Source organism: Hypanus sabinus, chromosome 1 (assembly GCF_030144855.1).
Source record: "Hypanus sabinus isolate sHypSab1 chromosome 1, sHypSab1.hap1, whole genome shotgun sequence".
NCBI lineage: Eukaryota > Metazoa > Chordata > Chondrichthyes > Myliobatiformes > Dasyatidae > Hypanus > Hypanus sabinus.
Window position 1 is genome coordinate 13,187,123 of NC_082706.1, and position 22,194 is coordinate 13,209,316.

At 44.9% G+C, this 22,194-nt stretch overlaps 1 protein-coding gene across 3 annotated transcripts in view; it reads right to left on the reverse strand.

Annotated features, from left to right (window-relative positions):
- The window catches only part of LOC132391485 (methylcytosine dioxygenase tet3-A-like), a 231,979-nt gene that overhangs the window by 80,953 nt on the left and 128,832 nt on the right, over positions 1-22,194 (reverse strand). For all 3 annotated transcript variants that reach the window (XM_059964750.1, XM_059964751.1, XM_059964756.1), the window contains one exon: positions 3,690-6,417. In XM_059964750.1, coding sequence (XP_059820733.1) covers positions 3,690-6,417 — 2,728 coding nt within the window. The remainder of the gene's footprint in view (positions 1-3,689; positions 6,418-22,194) is intronic.

Consider the following 22,194-nt stretch of genomic DNA (forward strand, 5'->3'; position numbering starts at 1 on the left):
GGACAACTTACAATGACCAACTAATCTACCAACTAGTATGTCTGGACTGAGGGAGAAAACTGGAGCACCAGGAGGAAACCCATGCAATCACGGGTAGAAAGAACAAACACTTTGCAGGCAGCATCGGGAATTGAACCCCAGTCACCTGTACCGTAAAGTGTTGTGCTAACCACTACACTACTGTACCACATACAAAATGACTGTCCTACTGCATCAGTCTGATCAAAGTTCAAAATAAATTTATTCTCAAAGCATGTATATGTCACCAAATGCTACCCTGAGATTCATTTCCTTGCAGGCATTCATGGTAGAGCAAAGAGATATAATGGAATCAATGAGAATCTACAAAGACTGCCAACCAATGTTTTTGCAGAAGGACACAAATTGTGCAAATGCAACAAAAAAAGTAAATAAATAATACTGAGAACTGAGAACATGAGTCGCAGGGTTGCCGTGACTTTCAGTGAAAACCAAAGATTAAACCAATCGGTATGCCAAACACAAGAGGCCAGGGCAAAGACAAATGTTTCAACTTAAATTTAGATCAACAACAGGCTAGAAATGGTCTGCCTTTCTCATGCATAGCACATTCAGCTGGTAAGGTGCTGCAGGGGACAGAGTAGCGGCTGGAACTCTGCCACACGAGCAGACAGCAATCATTTACAACAAAGCAACACGTCGCATTTAATTTCAGCATCTGACACTTTAGACACCGGGGAAGTGCTAAAATTGCAATTCTGTGCTTCTTGTATTCTTGGTCCCTTGTTACAACCCAAGGAAGGCAAATCTTACTCTGCACAAAAACCTAACCACAACGATACAACGAAAAAACAGAAATCTTCTTTCAACCCCCTGAAAAGGAAACTATGTACAGCTTTTTTTTTCTCGCCCCCCCCCCTTCTTTAGGCACATTTGCTTTTTTCTCCCCCCGCCAGGAATATTTCATGCTCTGCTACTTCACAACTTCTGTCAGAGCACATAACTGCATTATGTTGCCGCCAATCAGCTCGGCTTAAAAGGATTAGACGAGAGGCTTTGTAAAAAGTGTTAAAAAAAACCTAAAGTGGGCTTAGATTTTGGCACAGTCTTCACCCCAGATCAGGAGAGGGAGAGGGAGAGGGAGAGGGGGAGAGAGGGAGAGAGGGAGAGAGAGAGAGAGAAGGCAGATACAGTAACAGAGAGTGAGGAGAAATAGACAGAGTGAGAAAAAGAGGGAAAAAACAATACAGGGAGAGGGAGAGAGAATGAAAAACAGAGACATATAGACAGAATTACAGTGAGAGATGGAATGGGAAGGAGACAGAAACAGAGTGAAAGGCACAGCGATAGAGAGGGAATGTGAGTGTGAATAAGAGAGAGTGAGAATGTGAAAGAGGGTGAAAGTGACACACAGACAGAGAGAATAAGGGAGAAGGACCATCCAAGAGGCAGGAAGAGAGAGACAGAGCACCAGAGAATGAGAGAGTGAGTGGGTGAGGGTGGATGGGGGAGTTGGAAGACAGACAGAGTGAGGGAAAGAGAGAGGGAGGCAGTGACACAAAGAAAGAGAGAGGCAGAGACAAACAGGCAGAGAGAGACAGCAGGTGAGAGGGAGACAGAATCAAAATCAAAATCAGAATGAGGTTTAGCATCACCTAAACGTTGTCTCATTTTTACTGTGTACTGTACCAGCAGTTATGGTCCAAATGACAATAAAAGTGACTTGACTTGACTTGACCAGCATGTGTCATAAAATTTGTTTTTATATAGTAGCAGTACATTGCAATACATAATAATAAAAACTGTAAATTACAATAAGAACTATATAGAAGTTAAGAAGTTAAATAATTAGTGCAAAAAAGAGAAAAAAAAAGTAATGAGGTAGTGTTCATGGGTTCAATGTCCATTCAGAAATCAGATGGCAGAGGGAAGAAGCTTTCCTGAATCACTAAGTGTGTGCCTTCAGGGCCCTGTACCTCTTGATGATGGATGTTGCCTTTTTGAGGCATCACTCCTTGAAAGTGTCCTAGATGCTGGGAAGGCTAGTGGCCATGATGGATCTGACTGAGTTCACAACTTTCTGCAGCTTATTTTGATCCTGCACAGTCGCCCACTCCCCCCCCCACCCCCCCCCCAGACGGTGATGCAGCTGGTTAAAATGCTCGCCATGGTACATCTGTAGAAATTTGTGAATGCCTTTGGTGACATACCAGATCTCCTGAAACTCCTAGTGAAAACCTTCCAGACAAAGCCGACAAGCAAAAAAAAAAGGTTTGGGACCTGGAACATAGAATGTAGAACAGTACAGCACAGGAACAGGACCTTTGGGCCACAGTGTTGTGCCTAACCAGCTAAAAAGCAAATCAAACAATCCTTAAAAATGAATCCGTCCTACCTACACCACGTCCATATCCTTCCATCTTCCTCACATCCATGTGTCCATCTAAACGTCTCGTAAAAGCCTCTAATGTATTTGCCTCCACCACCATACTAGACAGTGCATTCCAGGCATCCACCGCTCTCTGAGTAAAAAACTTACCCCTCACGTCCATTTTGATCCTATCCATCTCCCCCCCAACCCCCCAATCTTCAATGCATGCCCTCTGGTATCAGAAATTTCTAACCTGTGTGAAAGATATTCCTGTCTACTCTATCCTTGCCTCTCATAATTTTATAAACTTTATCAGATCTCTCCCCTCTGCTTCCCCCACTCTAGGCAAAACAATCCAAGTTTATCCAGCCTCTCATGATAGCTCTGCCTTGAAACCAGGAAGCATCCTGGGAAACTTTTTCTGCACCATCTCCTAACCCTCAACATTTTCCTATAGTGGGGCGACTAGAACAGTACGCAATACTCCAGATGTGGCCGAATCGAGTTCTATAAACTTGCAACATAATCTGATTTTTAAACTCAATGCCTTGATTAATAAAAATAAGTATTCCATAAGACTTGTTAACCAAAATTATGAACGTGTCTATTTACTTTCATGGAGCTATGAACTTGGATACCAAGATCTCTCTGCTCAGCAACACTGTTAAGGGTCTTACCCTGAACAGTGTACTGTCTCCTTGATTTACCTTTCTAAGGTGGGTACACATCTCACATATGTGAGTGATGATAAACCTAATCCTGATATGGGTCTCTGTTGTGGACTGAGAGTGGGAAGGGGACAGGGAGAGGGAAATCATGGTTGGGGAAAGGGGGAGGGAGTGGGAAGCACCAGAAAGATATTCTGTAATGATCGATAGACCAATTGTTTGGAATCAAATGACCTTGTCTGGTGTCTTGGGGCTGGGTTTGTCACCCCCCCCCCACCACTGCCCCGGCACTCCCTCCCTGTCACATGTCTCACACCCATCCCACGGCACTCTACCTTCACCGTCTTTGCTCCTACCAGATTTACAAACTTGCTCTCTGCTCCAGAATGACAAATTCAGTGCTGTGTAAAAGTCTTGGGCATCCTAGCCATATATATGTGGCTAAGACAGTTGCACAGTACTGCATAAAACGGACTGGAACTGTGACCGGTTATCAGGACTATGGACAGAGAAAGTGACTCAGTGACAAGAATGCCCAGGGGAGTGACACGCCTGAAACACACCTCCCATCAGAGTGACCGCGTTTTAAAACCTGTCAGCATGGGCCGGCCTCCACTGCACATGGAGCTATTTTGTAACCAATGTCAAACGAAACAAGATTTAAAACTCACCAACACAATCGCACGTTGGAAACTCTGACTGGGCTTTTTTTGAAGGGGTGTCCAGCAAACTTTTGGTCGGCGTATCCAAATACTTTAAAGGGGAATCCAAAAAGCCTCTGAGGGAAGGATTTAGAGGTGTGCTCTTTGTGGGGGTACCTTCTTCTGACTGAGCTTCCATGTTTTCTCCAGAGTAAACAGCTGACAGCACAGTAATAGCACCAGAGGATTCAACTTTCACGTGTTTTGAGGATCCGCTCCTAAAGGAATTATTAAAAGGTGATGTATTTTCCTGCACCTTGTTGACCATATCAGGTGTTTTGCACCCGGACTGCTCCTGAGAAGTATTTTGAGAAAGCGGCTTAAGACTCCTTTGTTCATAGTCCTGCGAGTGGTTGAGAGGTGAAGGATGAGGTCCCGCAGAGGATGTTCGGTTTCCATTGGTTTCGACCTGAGATGTTGGGTTGTTCTGGGCAGGAATCTGGGTTTTCTGAGATGCAGAGTTGGACTCGAACTCGTCCTCAAACTGCTTCAAGATTTCCTCTATTTTGTCCTCAAAGGAATGAGGGCTATGCATGGGCATCTCGCCTGGTTGGAACTGGAGAGGCACAGAGTCGGAATTTGCATGAGTTTCCTTGTTCTCTGTCTGTTTAGTGGGGCTGCTCTTCACTGAAGACAATTGAGGATATTTTCCAACGTGCTGGTTACACGGGAAGTGATCCGGCAGGAGGCTACCCATTTTCTGGGGAGTAGACGCCTCAAAGGAGGGAGGGTCTTGAGAAATGATATTATCTGCCTGTTTCTGGTGGGGAGCTTCGGATGCTGGGAGAAGTCCTGCCTGCATCGGGCATTCCTTAAGGAGCTGTTGTTGTGGATTTTCTGCAGATCCATAGTTACTGAGGGTTGTTCCCACCTGCTGATATCCCTCCGGCACCGGCTTCTGTTGAGGTAACGCCTGGCTCTGCAAGCCTTGCTTTAGCTTGGCTTGCTGCATCTGCTGAAACTGATGCAGGGAGAGCTGCGGCTGGATGCCCGGGGCCTTGTGAAGCGGCGGCGCCTCCTTGCGCGGCTTCTGAGCCGCCTGCAGCCGCCTCTTCTCTTGGGCGGCCTTCTTCTGCTTCTGCCGCTTGAGGTGTGGCTGGTGCTGCGACCACCACTTCGGCTGCCCCTGCAGGTGGTTCTGCATCTGCTCCTGCTCCTGGAAAAGGTTGCGCTTGTGGTGGAGGTGCTGCTGCAGCGCGGCCTGCGCCTTCTGATGCTTGCTCCTCTGATGCAACTGCTGCACGGTCTGAAGGGACTGCTGTTCGGGGAACATCCTGTAGATCCCAGCGGGGAGTTTGGGGAACGGCATCGGCAAGTCCTGCTGCATCTTTGCCCCGGCGTCTTCGTGACCGAGAACGCTGGGCATTTTAAACTGCTGCGCGGCGTACTTGCTGCCATTGCTGCCGTCCAGCAGTTGCTTTAACTCGCTCATTGGATCGTTCAGAGGGGTAATCGGCTGACTGGCATTGCAGAGCTCAACACCGACCCCCTCGCCCCCGTGGGCGGGCGCTTCCTTGGCGTGTTTTATGGTAGGCGCTGAGTTCGAGAAGCTGTTAAATGGGACTTGTAACATCTTTATGGCTGGGACATAGTGTCCTTCACTCAGGGCTGGCTTCTTGAGGTGATCCCACAGAGCTTGCTCATGCGGCGCGTAATCTGGGAACACCTGATGACCTGGGGGCGGCTGCTGGACAGCGGGATTCTGGGACGGAATTTGTTGCTCGGGGCGACGGTCTTCATGCAGTTCCTTCGCGGCATTGGGCAGGACGGGCAGTGCCACTTTATTCTCTTCGACGGAGCTTGATGAGGCGTCACCGATTTGCGAGGTACTGTTAATCTGAGGGGAGGTTTCCAAAAATGGCTGCGGCAGTGTGGACGACAGCTGCGTCAAGGCTTCGATGGCGATTGCCGTCTGCAAGCTAATGTTCTTCTCTTTCGCGATGGTCAAAGCATTCTGAGAGTACTGGGCGACGTCGGGGGAGTCGAAAATGAGTGCGTTCTCTAAACCGAGAAGGTGATTCTGTAAAGCACCATTCTCCACGGGCGTGTCACTGACTTTGTCGGAGAGTTCCGGAGTCCTGTTCTGCTCCACATTGATCACAGCTTTGATTTTTCTCTCAAGCCACTCCAGGCTATCCAGGCAGTCTGAGCTATTGCAACTGCAATTTGGTGGCTTCTTCCCGTGTCTTTTTGCAAGGCCCCACGCAGAAGTCAAAGTGCTCAAATCGTCATCGGGAGAGCAATCGTCATTCATCGGAGAGATCAACTGCATTCTTTCAAGGCTGTTGTTAACCTCTGGGTTACATTTCTCAGTCAAATTAATCTTTTGCAAAGGCTGAGGGCTTTGTGCTGGTGTATTATATAAAGGTAAACTCAATGGTGGTTCGGGGAATGCCACTAATTTCCTGTCATCGCCCAGGGCCACATTAACCCCACTGGTTGCCAAGTCTTCCTTGACATGGTTCCGAACTCCAGCTGTTTCCCAGTTGACGCTGCCATTGGTGTGTTGAGGGAGTGTCTGTTCTTCCATCCACTCAACCGAATCCACTGCAATAGTTTGTCTTTCTTGCCCACGCACTCCATTCACCAAGCTCGGCGCCATGTCTAACCTTAACCTGCTTTCTCCAACATGGTTGGTTGACCCCTCTTCCATTTGGCCTGTTCTGGGGCCATCCACTGTGCTCCCTTCTGAACCTGTCTACACAAGAAAAGAAGGAAAGATTGATTAGTTTATCATCATAGGCACAAGGGCGTATTAAAAATCTTTGTTCACCCAAAGCTCAGAGGCTAAAATGTACACAGTTGTTGCGATGTAAGCAAAAAACGTTAGTAGATACAGAAGTGCTTTATTCAACAAAAAAAAGAGTAAGCACTCAGTGTTTCAAGCCGAGACTCTTTCATCAGGACTGCATCAGGATCAGTAATCCAGATGAAGGATGTCGGCCTGAAGAGTCCACCGTTTACTCTTTCCCACAGATGCTGCCTGGCCTACTGAGTTCATCCAGCATTTTGTTGGTGTGGCTTTGAATTTCCAGCATCTGCAGATTTTCTCTTGTTTGTCAGACTTATTTCCAATACCTGTTGAGATGACGCCACTTCCCAGCTTAGCAGTGAGGTAAAGCCAAGATGGCTGCAATGACTGTGTTCAGACTGAGTGTTGCGTGAACTCTGTTGAAGTAACTCATTAAACACACTCAGCCACCTTGAACCCCACTCCGATGCTAATTTAATTTAGTCTCCCAAAACGTCTAAAAAAATGGATGTGGATGAAAAATATGTAGAGCACTATAGCACAGTAACAGGCCCTTCAGTCCAAGCCAAATTGTTATTTTGCCAAGTCCCATTGACCTGCACCTCCATACCTCTCCTATCCAGCTTCTTTTATATGTTGAAACTGAACCTGCATCCACCATTTTCACTGGCAGTTTGTTCCACGTTCTCACTGCCGTCTAAGTGAAGAAGTTCTCCCTCAGGTTTCCCTTAAATCTATAATCTATATTCCCTATCTCTATAAAACTCTGGTTAGGCCACACTTGGAGTACTGCGTCCAGTTCTGGTCGCCTCAGTATGGGAAAGATGTGGAAGCATTGGAAAGGGTACAGAGGAGATTTACCAGGATGCTGCCTGGTTTAGAGAGTATGCATTATGATCAGAGATTAAGGGAGCTAGGGCTTTACTCTCTGGAGAGAAGGAGGATGAGAGGAGACATGATAGAAGTGTACAAGACATTAAGAGGAATAGATAGAGTGGACAGCAAGCACCTCTTCCCCGGGGCACCACTGCTCAATACAAGAGGACATGGCTTTGAGGTAAAGGGTGGAAAGTTCAAGGGGGATGTTAGAGGAAGGTTTTTTACTTAGAGAGTGGTTGGTGCATGGAATGCACTGCCTGAGTCAGTGGTGGAGGCAGATACACTAATGAAATTTAAGAGACTACTAGACAGGTATATGGAGGAATTTAAGGTGGGGGGGGGGATATAAGGGAGGTAGGGTTTAAGGGTCGGCACAACATTGTGGGCCAAATGGCCTATACTGTGCTGTACTGTTCTATGTTCTAAATATTTCAACTTTCACCCTCAACCAACGGACCTCTAGTACTAGTCTCATCCAACCTCAGTGGAAAAAGTCTGCTTGCATTTATCCTATCTATACTGTCCCCATAATTTTGGATAACTCTATCAAAACTCCCCTCATTCTCCTACGCTCTAGGGAACAAAGTCTGATTTACTTATCAAATGTACATTGAAACTTGTAGTGAATTGTCGTTTGCATTGACAGCCAACAGCCATGGACAGGAGCTGCCGACAAGTGTTACTATACACTTCAGCGCCAGCATAGCATACCCCCAACGCTCGGCAGAAAAACACAGAACACAACAAAAACAATAGCAGAACAAATCTATTCATTCCTCCCTCCCACCCATGCACATACACAGTCCCCAGGACAAGCTGCCTTCTTTGGCCTCCAACCACCGGCGGACTGTTGGATTCGCAGACATAACCTATTCAAACTTCCCCTATAACTCACGTCAAGTTCGGGTGGAATTTTTAAAGCATTCAATAATGTGAAATTGGGGAGCCGTTTTGACGATCTGCACTCTTCTCAATAAGAAAGCTTCAGTGCAATCATGCAGAGCTATTTGGTCATTGTAATGTTCTGGCAGTTCCAGACTGTGAACAAAAACGTTCTCAGGAGCCAGTGGAGGTCAGCGTAACGCTGTGCTTGGGCGTTCTATGCATTAGTCATGCAGAGGTTGGGAATCACTTCCTGCTGCAGTCAGTCGTCGCTGAGGAATAAAAATAGCCCGTGGAGCCCACAATTGTTCTTGGCTGGAGGGGACGCATTTAATGATTGTTTGGTCAGCCAGTCGGCTGCCTCTTGGAATGAGAGCATAGAATATTGCAGCATCCTACAGGCCATTCGGCCCATGATGTTGTGCCCACTCTTAACCTACTCTACAATCAATCTAACCCTTCCCTCCTACACAGCCCTCCATTTTTCTATCATCCATGTACCCACCTAAGAGTTAACAAATTTCACAACATATGCTGGTGATATTAAACCTGATTTGAATTTGAATTCATATGCCTACCTAAGAGTTTCTTAAATGTCCCTAATGAATCGGTTCTACCATCAACTTTGGCAGGGTGTTCCAAGCACCCGCCGGTCTCCCTGTAAAAAGAAACTTAATTCTGACGTCCTTTATACTTTCCTCCAATTACTTTAAAATTATACCCCTTTGTATTAGCTATTTCCACCCTGGGAAAAAAGTCTCTCATTGCTTCTTATCATCTTGTACACCTCATCCTCCTTCGCGCCAGAGAGGAAAGCCCTGGCTCACGCAATCCGTCCGCATAAGACTTGCTGGTCAACATCCTGGTAAATCTCCTCTGCACCCTCTCCAAAGCTTCCACATCCTTCCTATAATGAGGTGACCAGAACCGAACACAATACTCAAAGGTACAATTTAATGTCTGAGAAATGTATACAACCTACATCCTGAAATGCTTTTATTCCCCCCAGTGTGGTCTAACCAGGATTTGATAGAATTGCAGCTTTATGTAGGCAAAGTTAAAGAGAAGGCCCAAAAGAAAAGGGTAGCTTTGTAATCCAGAGTGATCTGGAGGTTTGATTTGATGATGCTGAGAAATGATATTACGATAACAATGCCTTGGTCACTTGTTTCTGCCACATCCAATTACTGCTGCATGGGAGGCTTCTGTATTTTCTTCACGTGACACAGAAGGAAGCCACCTGGCCCACTGAGTTTCTGCTGGCTCTCAAAGATACCTGGGGTAAGCATGCTAAGCAGCTCGCCTCTCCTGAGATGGGGCATGAGAAGACTACTCGAGAGAGAAAAGCCCATGCTTGCTCAACCTAACAAATTATTACCGTGCAGGATTTATGAAGCAGCGTTCAACCAAAACCAACGCAAAAGTTAAAATCCAGAGGCAGCCAAGATGGAACTTACAACAAATTTCATTTGAAGTGGATGAGCACATGTGTGTCCTCAGGCAGATCTGCCGGTACACCCACAAAGTGCATGTGTTGCTTGTATATAGAGATTGCAGCAACCGTAGTGCATTGATATGTCACCAACGCTTCCACTTTGGAGCTTGTCGTTCCAACTCCTGCCCACCTTATATGAGACACGGCAGTGAGAAGCACCTCTCTAACCCACAACACCATACAAAGTTATTTAAAGGAATTGTAAACCACCTCCAGATGTTGACTCATTGCTCTGGAAGTAATATTGCTCTGAGGTTTTCCGCAAAGTTTTCAGTTTTGGGGAGCACGGTCATATTTTGAAGTGTTTGTAGATTTGGCCAATTGGGCCATGCAAGGATAAACCAGCCTCCCAATATTTAAAACACATTGCGACTGGGGATTGCATAGGGCTGGACAGGCTGCAGAGGAGGGGGAGAGGGAGAGAGCCTCTTGGAAAGAGGCAATATTAAACTGGAACTCCACCAGGAGTGATTACCTGCCCTGAACGTGCGGGGTACAGTGAAAGGGAGGTGTTCACCTCAGTGAGGAGAGAATCCGTCACCTGGCACCGATCCAGGGCAGCACCAGTCGCCACCTTCTTTAGGGCAGCTGCTGGTGAGACTGGGGCAGCAACTACTTCCTCAGAGTCGGCCATGGGCAGCGTTAACAGTGGCAAGACAGCTGCCCTTGAAAGCTTACTCTTGTGGGCTCCTTCAAGATTGCTGGTGGGTGTGTCCAGATCACCGTCCACTCAGCACAAAGCCGGCTCTCTACGTCTTCACTCTTGGTGTTGGTGGGAGATCTTGGCCTGAAATGTTGACCATTCCCCTCTGCCTGATCTGCTGAGTTCCACTAGCATTATGCGGGTGTGTGTGGGTGTGTGTACACGTGCACGTTCCTGTGCGTGTGTGCGTGTAAGTGTGTGTTCCCTGAATTTTTGTTCTTTCTACCCAAAGTGTCACAGTGGCCTTCAGGAAGACAGCAGGTTTCTCTAGAGAACAGGGACCATGACAACCAAAGGGATTTCCACTCCAGCGCTCCCTGGGTCTGTAACCATAGCCAGCGGCTGGGGGCAACACTTGATACTGTGTATGATGCTAGACTTTTGCAACATTGTTACTGGTTACCTGTGGGTGACATACAGTAAGACCACAGACCATAAGATATAGGAGCAGAATTAGGCTGCTCAGCCCATCTCTGCATCAGATTTCTGATTGGTCCATGAACACACCGATTAAATTATTTTTTTATATATAGTAATATTGTGGCAGGATGGAAATACATCTCTATTAAAGGGAGGTGTAATGCTCCCCTTCCCTCTGCTAGCCTGCAGGTCACCCTTGGGCAAGGTGTAGCGCCTGCTTAGCCCCCCGATCAGGGACATGGGGGCAGGTGGTGGATGGTCGTACAAGCAGCTGGTGCACATCACAAGTCCTGGTTATGCAACCACTGACACCAGGCAGACAATCTCTGAAGAGTATTGATCATGGCTGAGGTCACCCGTCTTGTAAGGACACTAACAGGAAGAAGACAATGGCAAACCACTTACATGGAAAAATTTGCCAAGAACAATCATGGACGTGGAAGGACCATGGTCACCCATGTTATACCACACGGCACATACTGATGATGATGATAATATCATAGTATTTCATTTAGAGATACAGTACAGTCACAGTAGATCTTGCTCTATACTGCTACCACAAAACAACAAGCATCGTGACATAATATGAGTCCATGGGGAAGACATATCTCAGTTTGAATACTGCATACATGCTTTGATAATGATTATACTTCAAATCTTTGGTTATTTGAGAGGTTAGGGAGATTGGAAGGAAGTACAGGATGGATGTCAGAGGTAGTTTTTTTTTACACAGTAAGCTGTGGGCATGCTATGGTGGTGCCAGAATGTATGGTAACACTTGTGGGCTGCCCCCAGCACATCCTTAGGTAGTGTTGGTTGTTAACGCAAACAAAACATTTCACACTGTATGTTTCGATGCATGTGTGATAAATAACTCTGAATCTGAGACTGGGGTGATCAAATCCACTACTTTACCCAGGTGGAAAGGGCAAATACTTGAAGCCCGTGTTCAACAACTTCAGGAACAGCTGTTTCAACTCAGCCATCGGACGTGTGCACAGTCATTGAGCCCATAAACACTACCTCATTATTCTTTTTTTTGCATGATTTATTTATTTATGTAAAAATTGTGCCAATCAGGTGAATGTTACTGCACTCTCTTGAATGTGATCACATCCCTCCTTCGTTAGGGAGTCCACAATTTTCCTGATGAGGACCCCCTATAATTCTGAAGACACCTTTACTCATGTGGTTATGTTTTTGCGCAGTAAAGGCCAATGGGCTTTTGCCTCCCCAACGGTGTCTATGGAGGGAACTCGGCAGATGCCGCTTTTGGTTGCAAACCTTCATCTTGGCTGTGGAGGGCCCTGGCTGGAAATGTCGGGTATCCATTTCTCTCCAGAGTCACTGCCTGACCTGCTGAATTCCGCCAACAGCTTGTGAGTTGCTCCCAATATTTGCCCTTTTGGGTTACCATTATAGACAAAGAGGTTAGCCATTCAGGACTACAGGACTATGAGGAGAAACTTATTCCCTGAGACAAGAGTAAGCCTCTGGAATTCTCCACCTCGATTACTGTAGAGGCTTGGTCACTGAGTATATTCAAGGAGTATAGAAGGAAAATGGTGCTGACTAGGTCAGCCATGACCTAACTGAAAAGTAAAGCGCACATGATGGGCCAAACGGCCTACATTTGCCTCTATTTCTCAGGTTCTTTATTAATTACTAGAAACACTGGCCAATGGACATGGCCAGAGAACTCAAATTTATAGTTCTTTTTTAAGTTTTGTGAATCAGCACATGCCTTGAAGCATGCTTTGAACTAAGAAGAACCATTCAAGTTGTTAATGTCTTGCTAAGGCCCTGAGCAATTAATTCCTTTTTTGCTGTTTGACCACAATATAAATTATTTACCTGGATTAATGAACACATTCATTTATTTCACATACTGTTTATTTTAAGAGTTCCTTAAGGTTGTTATAGCTGGGGGTGGTAATGGGGAGAAGCTCCCACCCTATTAAATGCTCCCAACGGTGTGCGTCTCAAATAGCCTCCGACAACCAAGTCCAGCTCCTGGCCTTGACATGTAGCTTAGCTATTAAGCCCGGTAGAACCATTTCTACCGACAGGAGAAGGGGCAAAGGTATGTTCCTGACACCTTAAAACAAGTCCATTTGGGAGGCCGATGAAACTTTTAAGAATCAGACATTTCAAGAACTACCCAAGTTACAACAGTAAAATTACGTAAATTATTTGACGCACCCCTCATACAATCTCTTCTCCCTCCTGCCGTCTGGGAAAAGGCACCGAAGCATTCGAGCCCTCACGACCAGACTATGTAAAAGTTTCTTCCCCCAAGCTATCAGACTCCTCAATAACCAGAGGCTGGACTGACACCTCACTGCCCTATTGTCCTGTTTATTATTTATTGTAATGCCTGCACTGTTTTGTGCACTTTATGCAGTCCTGTCTAGGTCTGTAGTCTAGTGTAGCTGTTTTTTCTGTGTTTTTTTCTTACGTAGTTCAGTCTAGTTTTTGTACTGTGTCATGTAGCACCATGGTCCTGAAAACGTTGTCTCATTTTTACTGTGTACTGTACCAGCAGTTATGGTTGAAATGACAATAAAAGTGACCTGACTTGACTTGACTTATCATAATATGTATATGTCACTATATACTACCCTGAGATTCATTTTCCTATGGGCATTCACAGTGGAACAAAGGAAATACAATAGAGTCAATGAAAATCTTCGCAGAAACCAAGACTGAGAGGCAACCAATGTGCAAAAGCAGACAAACTGTGCAAATACAAAATTAAATGTAAATAAGTAAATAAATAATATTAAGAACATGAGTTGTACCATCCATGAAAGTGAGACCATAGTTTGTTGTCCACACGTTGTAGTTTGTGCAAAATTATAAATTTTGCTGAGCCAGGACTCATATTACAGTAGTGACTTCAGTAAGTTTGCTTTTCTGCAGAATAGCAAGTGTTTAGAGCTTCCCAGATAACACCCAACCATTATATCCTGCTGATAATTTTTTCTCTGGTTGAACACAATTGCTACTTCAAGCATAAATACAAGTCCTGACCCACTCTTTTTCTATGAACTTGCAAACTAATGGTCTCTAAAATCAATCTCACTTTTAAAAACACAAACACAGTACTTCTAAAAGCAAAAATACAGCAATTTTAAAGCCTATTATGTGTTGGAAGTCAGATTTATTGCTTATGGATTTTCAACCCATCCACGAAATAAAATATATTCTGAATGTAGAAGTCCCTTTATAATGGTTATTATTAGTGTTTTACTTTGTTCTATCTCAGTGCACTGTGTAATGATTTGATCTGTATGAACAGTGAGCTTTTCAATATATATTGGTATAATAATAAACCAATTCTAATACCTGATATAGGTATGTGGCCTTCTACACCTTGGCAATTCGAGTACATGTCTGGATATTTGTTAATCATCAGAAGATTTCCAGCACACGCAGTTTCTTTGTGCTAATGTTATTTTAGTGACTGTATGTGCTTTTGTACATAAGTGTGCTGTGACTGTATGCACCTTGGCCCCTGAGACGCTGAGACCCCTGAGAAGAAGGCAATGTCAAACCACGTCCATAGAAAAACTTATCCAAAACAATCATGGTCATAGAAAGACAATGCTCATTTACGTCATACAATACAGCACTAAGAGAATGAATGAGCAATTATTATTATTATCATTACTTTTCCCCTTTTTTTATTTGTACCGTTAGTTGTCTTTTGCACACTGGCTGTCCGCTTTGCTGGTGCGGTGTTTCATGAATTGTAATACAGCTATTGGATTTATTGATTATGCTTGTGTGAAAGTGAATTGCAGTGTTGTAAATGGTGACATATATGTACATTGATAATAGATTTACTTTGAACATTGAACTTTATATTAGTAATTTTAAAAAGGAAAAATTGACCAGGCTCTTCAGCTGCAATTGCTTAGCTCTATCAAAATGCTGGCATAGACAAGATAGGGTGAATGATCTTCCTGTGCGTGGTAAGACTCATGAGATAAGTGTATCTGCACAGTAAGCAGAACTGTTTGCATCACACTTAGTTAAAGGAACAGTACACAAAGAGTGGAACTGCTGCAAACTTCCTTAAATGCGTTTACTCAGAGGATCTGAATATTACTGGCAAAGCCAGCATTTACTGTCCATCCCTGCTTGCCCTGAGTTGAGCAGCTGGTTAAGAATCACCTGTTCCAGTGTGTCTGAGAAGCTGGTTATGTGACCATTGACGCCAGGCAGACAATCTCTGAAGAGTATTGATAATGGATGGGGTCACCCATCTTGTAAGGACACTGCCCAGAAGAAGGCAATGGTAAACCACTTCTGTAGAAAAAATCTGCCAAGAACATTCATAATTGCCCACACGTCATATGGCATGGCACATAATGATGATGATAGTGTGTCTAGAGACAGACCAAATCATGATCTGATTAATGTTCTCAGCCCAAATTTCGGCTGTTTACTTCCCTCCACAGATGCTGCCTGACCTGCTGAGTTCCTCCAGCATTGTGTGAGTTGCTCATGTAAAGATGGTAAAATCACTGCCTCTATAGGACGTAGGGTCCAATGGTTTTTTATGACCATCCAGCAGCTTCAATGGCTGTTACTGAAACGTAGGAGCGGTGTGGGAGTGTAGCAGTTAACGTAACGTTATTTCAGCTTCAGAGATCACTGATTGGGGATCAATTCCCGACACTGTCTGTAAGGAGCTGTACATTCTCCCTTTAACCCCTTCAACTGCTCTGATTTCCTCCCGCATTCCAAAGAAGTACGGTTTAAGGTTTCTAAGCTATGTTGACACCAAAGCTGTAGTGACACCCAGCACATTGTATTTGACTCCGAGCAATGCATTCCTGTATGCTTCGATGTACATGTGACAAATAAAGCTAATCTTTTAAAAGCTTTGAATCTGCTTTTATAAATCCACTGTATATTTAATTACTTCTTTTAGTAGTTGGCACGGACATGTATGGGCTGAAGAACATACTGTAGATCTCAGTGCCACTACTTGAATTCACATTGTCCAGCTGGATTGTAATCTTGCAATCTCATCTCTTTGTTTCTATCATCCAGATCCCATGTAGTTCAACTGCTGAACTACTAACCTAGTGGAAATGGCGTTACTGTACCTATTTAAAAACATTTTCACATTTTATCAATTCCATTTGTTCCACTCGGTGGACATGAATAAAATTCTATCTGGGTAGCCTTCAATCTTGTGGCATGAATATTGATTTTGCCTTCCAGTAAATAAATCCCCCCCAACTTCCTCTATTCTCCACTCTGTCCTTTCACTTCTTCCCACCTGCCTATCACCTCCCACTGGGTCCCTTCCTCCTTTCCTTTCTCCTACAGTCCACTGATATCAGAATCCTTCTTCTCCAGCCCTTCATCTTTTCCACCCACCTGGCTTCTCCTATCACCTTCCAGCTCGTTTCTTTCCCCTCCCCCCATGTTTTTATTCTGACATCTGCCCCCTTCCTTCCTGGTCCTGAGAAGGGGAGAAGGGTCTCAGCCAGAAACTTCAACTGTTTTTTCACTTCTACCAATGCTGGCTGATCTGCTGAGTTCCTCCAGCAGGTAGGTAGGTGTGTGTGTGTGTGTGTGTGTGTGTGCGTGTGTGTGTGCGTGTGTGCATGCGTGTGCGTGTGCGTGTGCGTGTGCGTGTGCGCGCGCTGCTTTGGATTTCTAGTATCTGCAGACTTTCTTGTGTTTAAAATCATCACAACTTAAAGTACATTTATTATCAACGTATGTATACTATTCACTACCTTGAGATTTGTCTCCTTGCAGGCAGCCACAAAACAAAGAAGCTCAATAGAACCCATTAAAAAAAGGACCGTCAACACCCAATGTGCAAAAAAAAATCCCAAATTGTGCAAACAATAAACCGTAAGCAAATAACATTCAGATCTAAAGTTCACAACAGCTACGAAGCCAGTCAACACTGCAGCCAGTCCGGGAACCATTAGTTGGAGACCACAGCCTCAGTTCAGTGCAGAGATGAGTAAGTCTCGGAGAGCAGAGAGCTGAGCACCAGCCTGTCCCTCGCCTCTGGTCCCAACCTTTTCAATCTGGTCTGGCACTTAAATTGCCATAAGTGTCCAAGCAAATGCTCAAATTGCAAAATAAACAAATACAATATCACTGAATTAAAATCAGTAACACTGATTACCAACATATAACAGCACGGAATCAGGCCATCTCGGCCCTTCTAGTCTGTGCTGAACACTTACACTCACCTAGTCCCACGGGCCCGCACTCAGCCCTCCATTCCCTCCATAACCCTCCATTCCCTCCATAACCCTCCATTCCTTTTCCTATCCATATACTTATCCAATTTTACTTTAAATGACAATACCGAACCTGCCTCTACCACTTCTGCTGGAAGCTCGTTCCACACAGCTACCACTCTCTGAGTAAAGAAATTCCCCCTCATGTTACCCTTAAACTTTTGCCCCCTAACTCTCAACTCATGTCCTCTTGTTTGAATCTCCCCTACTCTCAATGGAAAAAGCCTATCTACGTCAACTCTATCTATCCCCCTCATAATTTTAAATATCTCTATTGTCTCCTCTCAACCTTCTACGCTCCAAAGACCTAATTGTTCAACCTTTCTCTGTAACTTAGGTGCTGAAACCCAGGTAACATTCTAGTAAATCTCCTCTTTACTCTCTCTAATTTGTTGACATAGAATTCTACATTGACCGACTTCGTTTAAATATCAACACGATGGGACTCTGACAATTAAATGGCCTTGGCATTTTACGGGTGTTTAACCAGCTGATTTTCTAAACTAGAGTGAGCACACAACATGCTGGAGGAACTCAGCATTTCAGGCAGCATCGATGGAAATGAATAAACAGCTGGCATTTTGGGCCAATACCCTCTATCAGGACTGGAAAGGAAGGGGGAAAATCAGAATAAGGTGGGGGGAGGGGAAGAAGTATGAGCTAGAAGGTGATAGGTGAAGCCAGGTGGGTGGGGGGAGGGAATAAACTAAGAAGCTGGGAGGTGATAGGTGGAAAAGGTGGAAGACTGGAGAAGGTATCTGATTGGAGAAGGGAGTGGACCATGGGAGGAAGGGAGGAAGGAGGGGCACCTGGGGAGTTAATAGGCAGATGAGAAGAAGGGGTAAGAGGAGAGAACCAGAGTGGAGAATTGAAGAAGAGGGAAGGGGGAGGGGCAAATTAAATACCAGAATTTGTAGAAATCAATGTTGATGCCATCAGGTTGGAGGCTACCCAGATGGAACACAAAGTGTTGTTCCTCCAACCTGAGAGAGGCCTCATTGTGGCAGTAGAGGACGCTTTGGACCGACATATTGGAATGGGAATGGGGATTAGAACTAAAATGGGTGGCCACTGGAAATGCCTGCTTTTTGCAGGTGGAGGAAAGGTACTCACCAAAGCAGTCCGCCAAGTTAGTGTCTGGTCTCATCAACGTACAGGGAGCACTGAACACAGTAGATGACCCCAACACATTTGCAGGTAAAGCATTAAACTAATTTTCTAAACTAACATATGTTATGTTTGAGGAACTCAGCAGGCCAGTCCTGAAGATGGGTCTCGGCCTGAAACATCAACTGTCAATTCATTTCCACAGATACTGACCTACTGAGTTCCTCCAGCATTTTGAGTGTGTTGGGCTGGATCTTCAGCACCTGCAGAATCTGCTGGGTGTATGTGCTGCTTGTTTATACCACAACACACTTATATTTACATAAAATATATAAAATTATGACAGCCGTAGACAGATAGTCATAATTGTTTTCCTAGGGTGGAAATGTCAAATTCTAGAGGACACAGTTTTAAGGTGAGAGAGGGAATGCTTAATGTAGACATGCAAGGCAATTTTATTTTACACAGGTTCCCAAGGTGTTTGGCTGGCAGGGTGGAGATAGTCTCAACCAAAGGAGGTGTAAGGCACTCCTTCCCTCCACTAGCCTGCAGGTCATCCTGTAGCACCTGTTTTTTCTGTCTGCCAGGGAAAGCAGGATCTCTCAGTGGCCACACATTTTAATTCCACGTCCCGTTCCCATTCTGATATGTCTGTCCATGGCCTCCTCTACTGTCAAGATGAAGCCACACTCAGGCTGGAGGAACAGCACCTTATATTCCGGCTGGGTAGCCTCCAACCTGATGGCATGAACATTGACTTCTCTAACTTCCGTTGATGCCCCTCCTCCCCTTCTTAACCCATCCCTGATTTATTTATTCCCCCCTTTTTTTCTCTCTTTCTGCCCATCACTCTGCCTGTTCTCCATCTCCCTCTGGTGCGCCCCACCCCCTTCTTCTCCCTAGGCCTCCCGTCCCATGATCCTTTCCCTTCTCCAGCTCTGTATCACTTTCGCCAATCACCTTTCCAGCTCTTAGCTTCACTCCACCCCCTCAGGTCTTCTCCTATCATTTTGCATTTCCCCCTCCCCCTCCTACTTTCAAATTTCTTACTATCTTCCCTCTCAGTTAGTCCTGACGAAGGGTCTCGGTCCGAAAAGTCGACAGTGCTTCTCCCTATAGATGCTGCCTGGCCTGCTGTGTTCCACCAGCATTTTGTGTGTGCTGCTTGAATTTCCAGCATCTGCAGATTTCCTCGTGTTTGCCTTCTCTGTTTGTTGTTGCTTCCAGCTTCGGGGGGTGGGGGGGAGAGACACCCGACTGATGGCTGGGGCATCTTAAGAATGGGGTGTCTGTTTGTGGCAGCACATGCTGGCTCAGCAGATGAGTTCATTGGGGGATGGGGAAGAGCGCTGGCTCCTGGAAAATGATTGACTTTGTTGCGCAGTGTCACTGTGACAAATATACTTGTGGACATTTGTGATCGTGAAGACAGAAGTGAATTGCTGTGTTTTGTTCAGGCTCACGGCAACAACTCCTGCTGCATTCCAAAGAACGGACAATCCCACTTCTACAGTAAGGAGATCCTTAAAGGCTCGTTTTGGTGTAGGTGGGAGAGGGAGGGAGGGTGTGGTGAGGCATATTATTTCAGACTGATGTCTTGAAGCTGTAGCCCTAAAGGTATTTTCTCTTTCATTATTTTGCCATTTTTGTTGCACTGTAAACATAATTGCACTGAATGTGCTATTGCGCCCCGTCATTTGACCTATAAAGTCCACACCTTCATAAGGGCACATGACTCTCACCAAAACCCACTGTGCGACACCCTCACACCTACTGCTGACACACACACACTCGCGTGTCGCTCACTGGCTTCAACTTTACAGAAGCAGAATTCTGTTTCGCAATATTTAAAGATCAACTTTAGCTGTATTTGTCACATGTACAGAGGCTGAATGCCCAAGTCCATGTGGTGTCCCATTGATTCTGTTATGGTTTTCATTCGACTATGCATTTATTGAGTATGCCTGCCCGGCTCTTAGGGTTGTATATGGTAACGTATATGTACTTTGATGATAAATTTACTTTGAATTTTTTTAGGATGGACATATGGTAGCTAAATGAACTTTTTTTTACATGGAAACACAGTGAGATGCTTGATTTGTGTCAATGACTGGCACCTCCGAGGATGTGCTGGGGGCATCTCGCAAGTGTTGCCATGCTTCTGGTGCCAACCTAGCATACCCACATCTTACTAACCCCAACTTGTTGTTGCAGTTGTTCCTCTCCGTGCCTCGTGGCACATCGGGTGGCAACCTTGCTGTTTCTTTAGTACTCATCTGTTTTTCACAAGGCCAAGCTGCTGGCTCATCGCTCGACCCAGCACGGATGGAAAACAGGCAAGAAGCCGGCCAGATCTGAACCCGGGACCATTTGCTTTAAAGTCCATTGCCATTACACCACCAGCCAGCCTAACCCTAATTTGTCCATCTTTGGTGTGTAGCACGAAGCCGGAGCACCTGGAGGAAACCCACGCAGTCACGCAACGTCTTGGTTGCTTGCAAAGCCAGCTTAAAATTGAAAACGGTCAGAAGGTTGCAGAACATGGGCTGGAAAGATTCTGAGGGATAAGCATGGACGAAGTAAGGGGGTTTGAACTGACCCTGTTGCAATTCCTTTGATTTCCTTCCTGTTAGAACCTGCCTTTTCAGAATCAGGTTTAATATCACTGACATATGTCATCAGATTTGTTGTTTTGAGGCAGAAGTATGGTGCAATACATTAAAAAAAGAACAATTAGTTACAAAAGAAATATAAATTTTTTAAATTAAATTAGTAAATAAAGAAAGCAAAAATAGTGAGGTACTATTTTCTGGATCTGCTTTTTATCTAAAAGAAATGGTTAATTTACAGTAATGATGGTTAGGACATTTAGGGGGAAGGAAGCAGATGGGAGCACTTGCTATAGAAAGCAGAAGACTTGGATATAATCATTTGTCATGAAAAGGTTGGTTCATTGTCGTGCTAATAGGTTGGTTCATTGTCCATTCAGAAATCTGATGGCAGAGGGGAAGAATCTGTTCCTAAAACATTGAGTGTGGGTCTTCAGGCTCCTGCACCTCCTCCCTGATGGTAGTGATGGGAAGAGGGCATGTCCTGAGTGACAGAGGTCCTTAATGATGAAATTCACCTTTTTTGAGCCATCAACTTCTGAAAGTCAGTAAAGCCAGAGAACCGATTGTGGAGTTCAGAATGGGTAAGATGAGTCCTCATAGAGGAATCAGAAGTGGAAAGAGCGAGCAATTTCAAATTTTTGGATGTCAACATCTCTGAGGATCTCTCCTAGGCCCACCATATTGATGCAGCTAGAAAGAAGACGCAACAGCAGCTATATTGGAATGTCACCAAAGACACTCGCAAATTTCGACAGATGTACCGTGGAGAGTGTTCTAACTGGCTGCATCACTGTCTGGTTTGGGGGTGTTGGGGGGGGGCTACTGCACAGGATTAAAATAAACTCAGTCAAGTCCATCATGGTACTAGTCTCCAGAGTGTCAAGGACATCTTTAAGGAACGATGCCTCAGAAAAGACAGCATCCATCATTAAGGACCCCCATCACCCAGGACCTGCGTTGTTCTCATTGTTACCACCAGGAAGGAGGTGCAGAAGCCTGAAGGCACTCACTCAGTGACTCAGGAACAGCTTCTTCCCTTCTGCCATCTGATTTCAGAATGGACACTGAATCCATGAACAGTGCATCAATACTTCTTTACTTTTTATTTTCTACTACCTACATATTTAATTTAACTATATATATATATATATATATATATATATATAAAAGACAACAAATTTCACAACATATGCCGGTGATATTAAACCTGATGCTGATTCTAATACCAATTCTGAAGACGTTTTCGATGCTTGAGAGATTTGTTGCCAGCGTGGACCTTTTCATGACAAATGATTATTTCCAAGTCTTCTGCTTTCTATAGCAAGTGCTCCCATCTGCTTC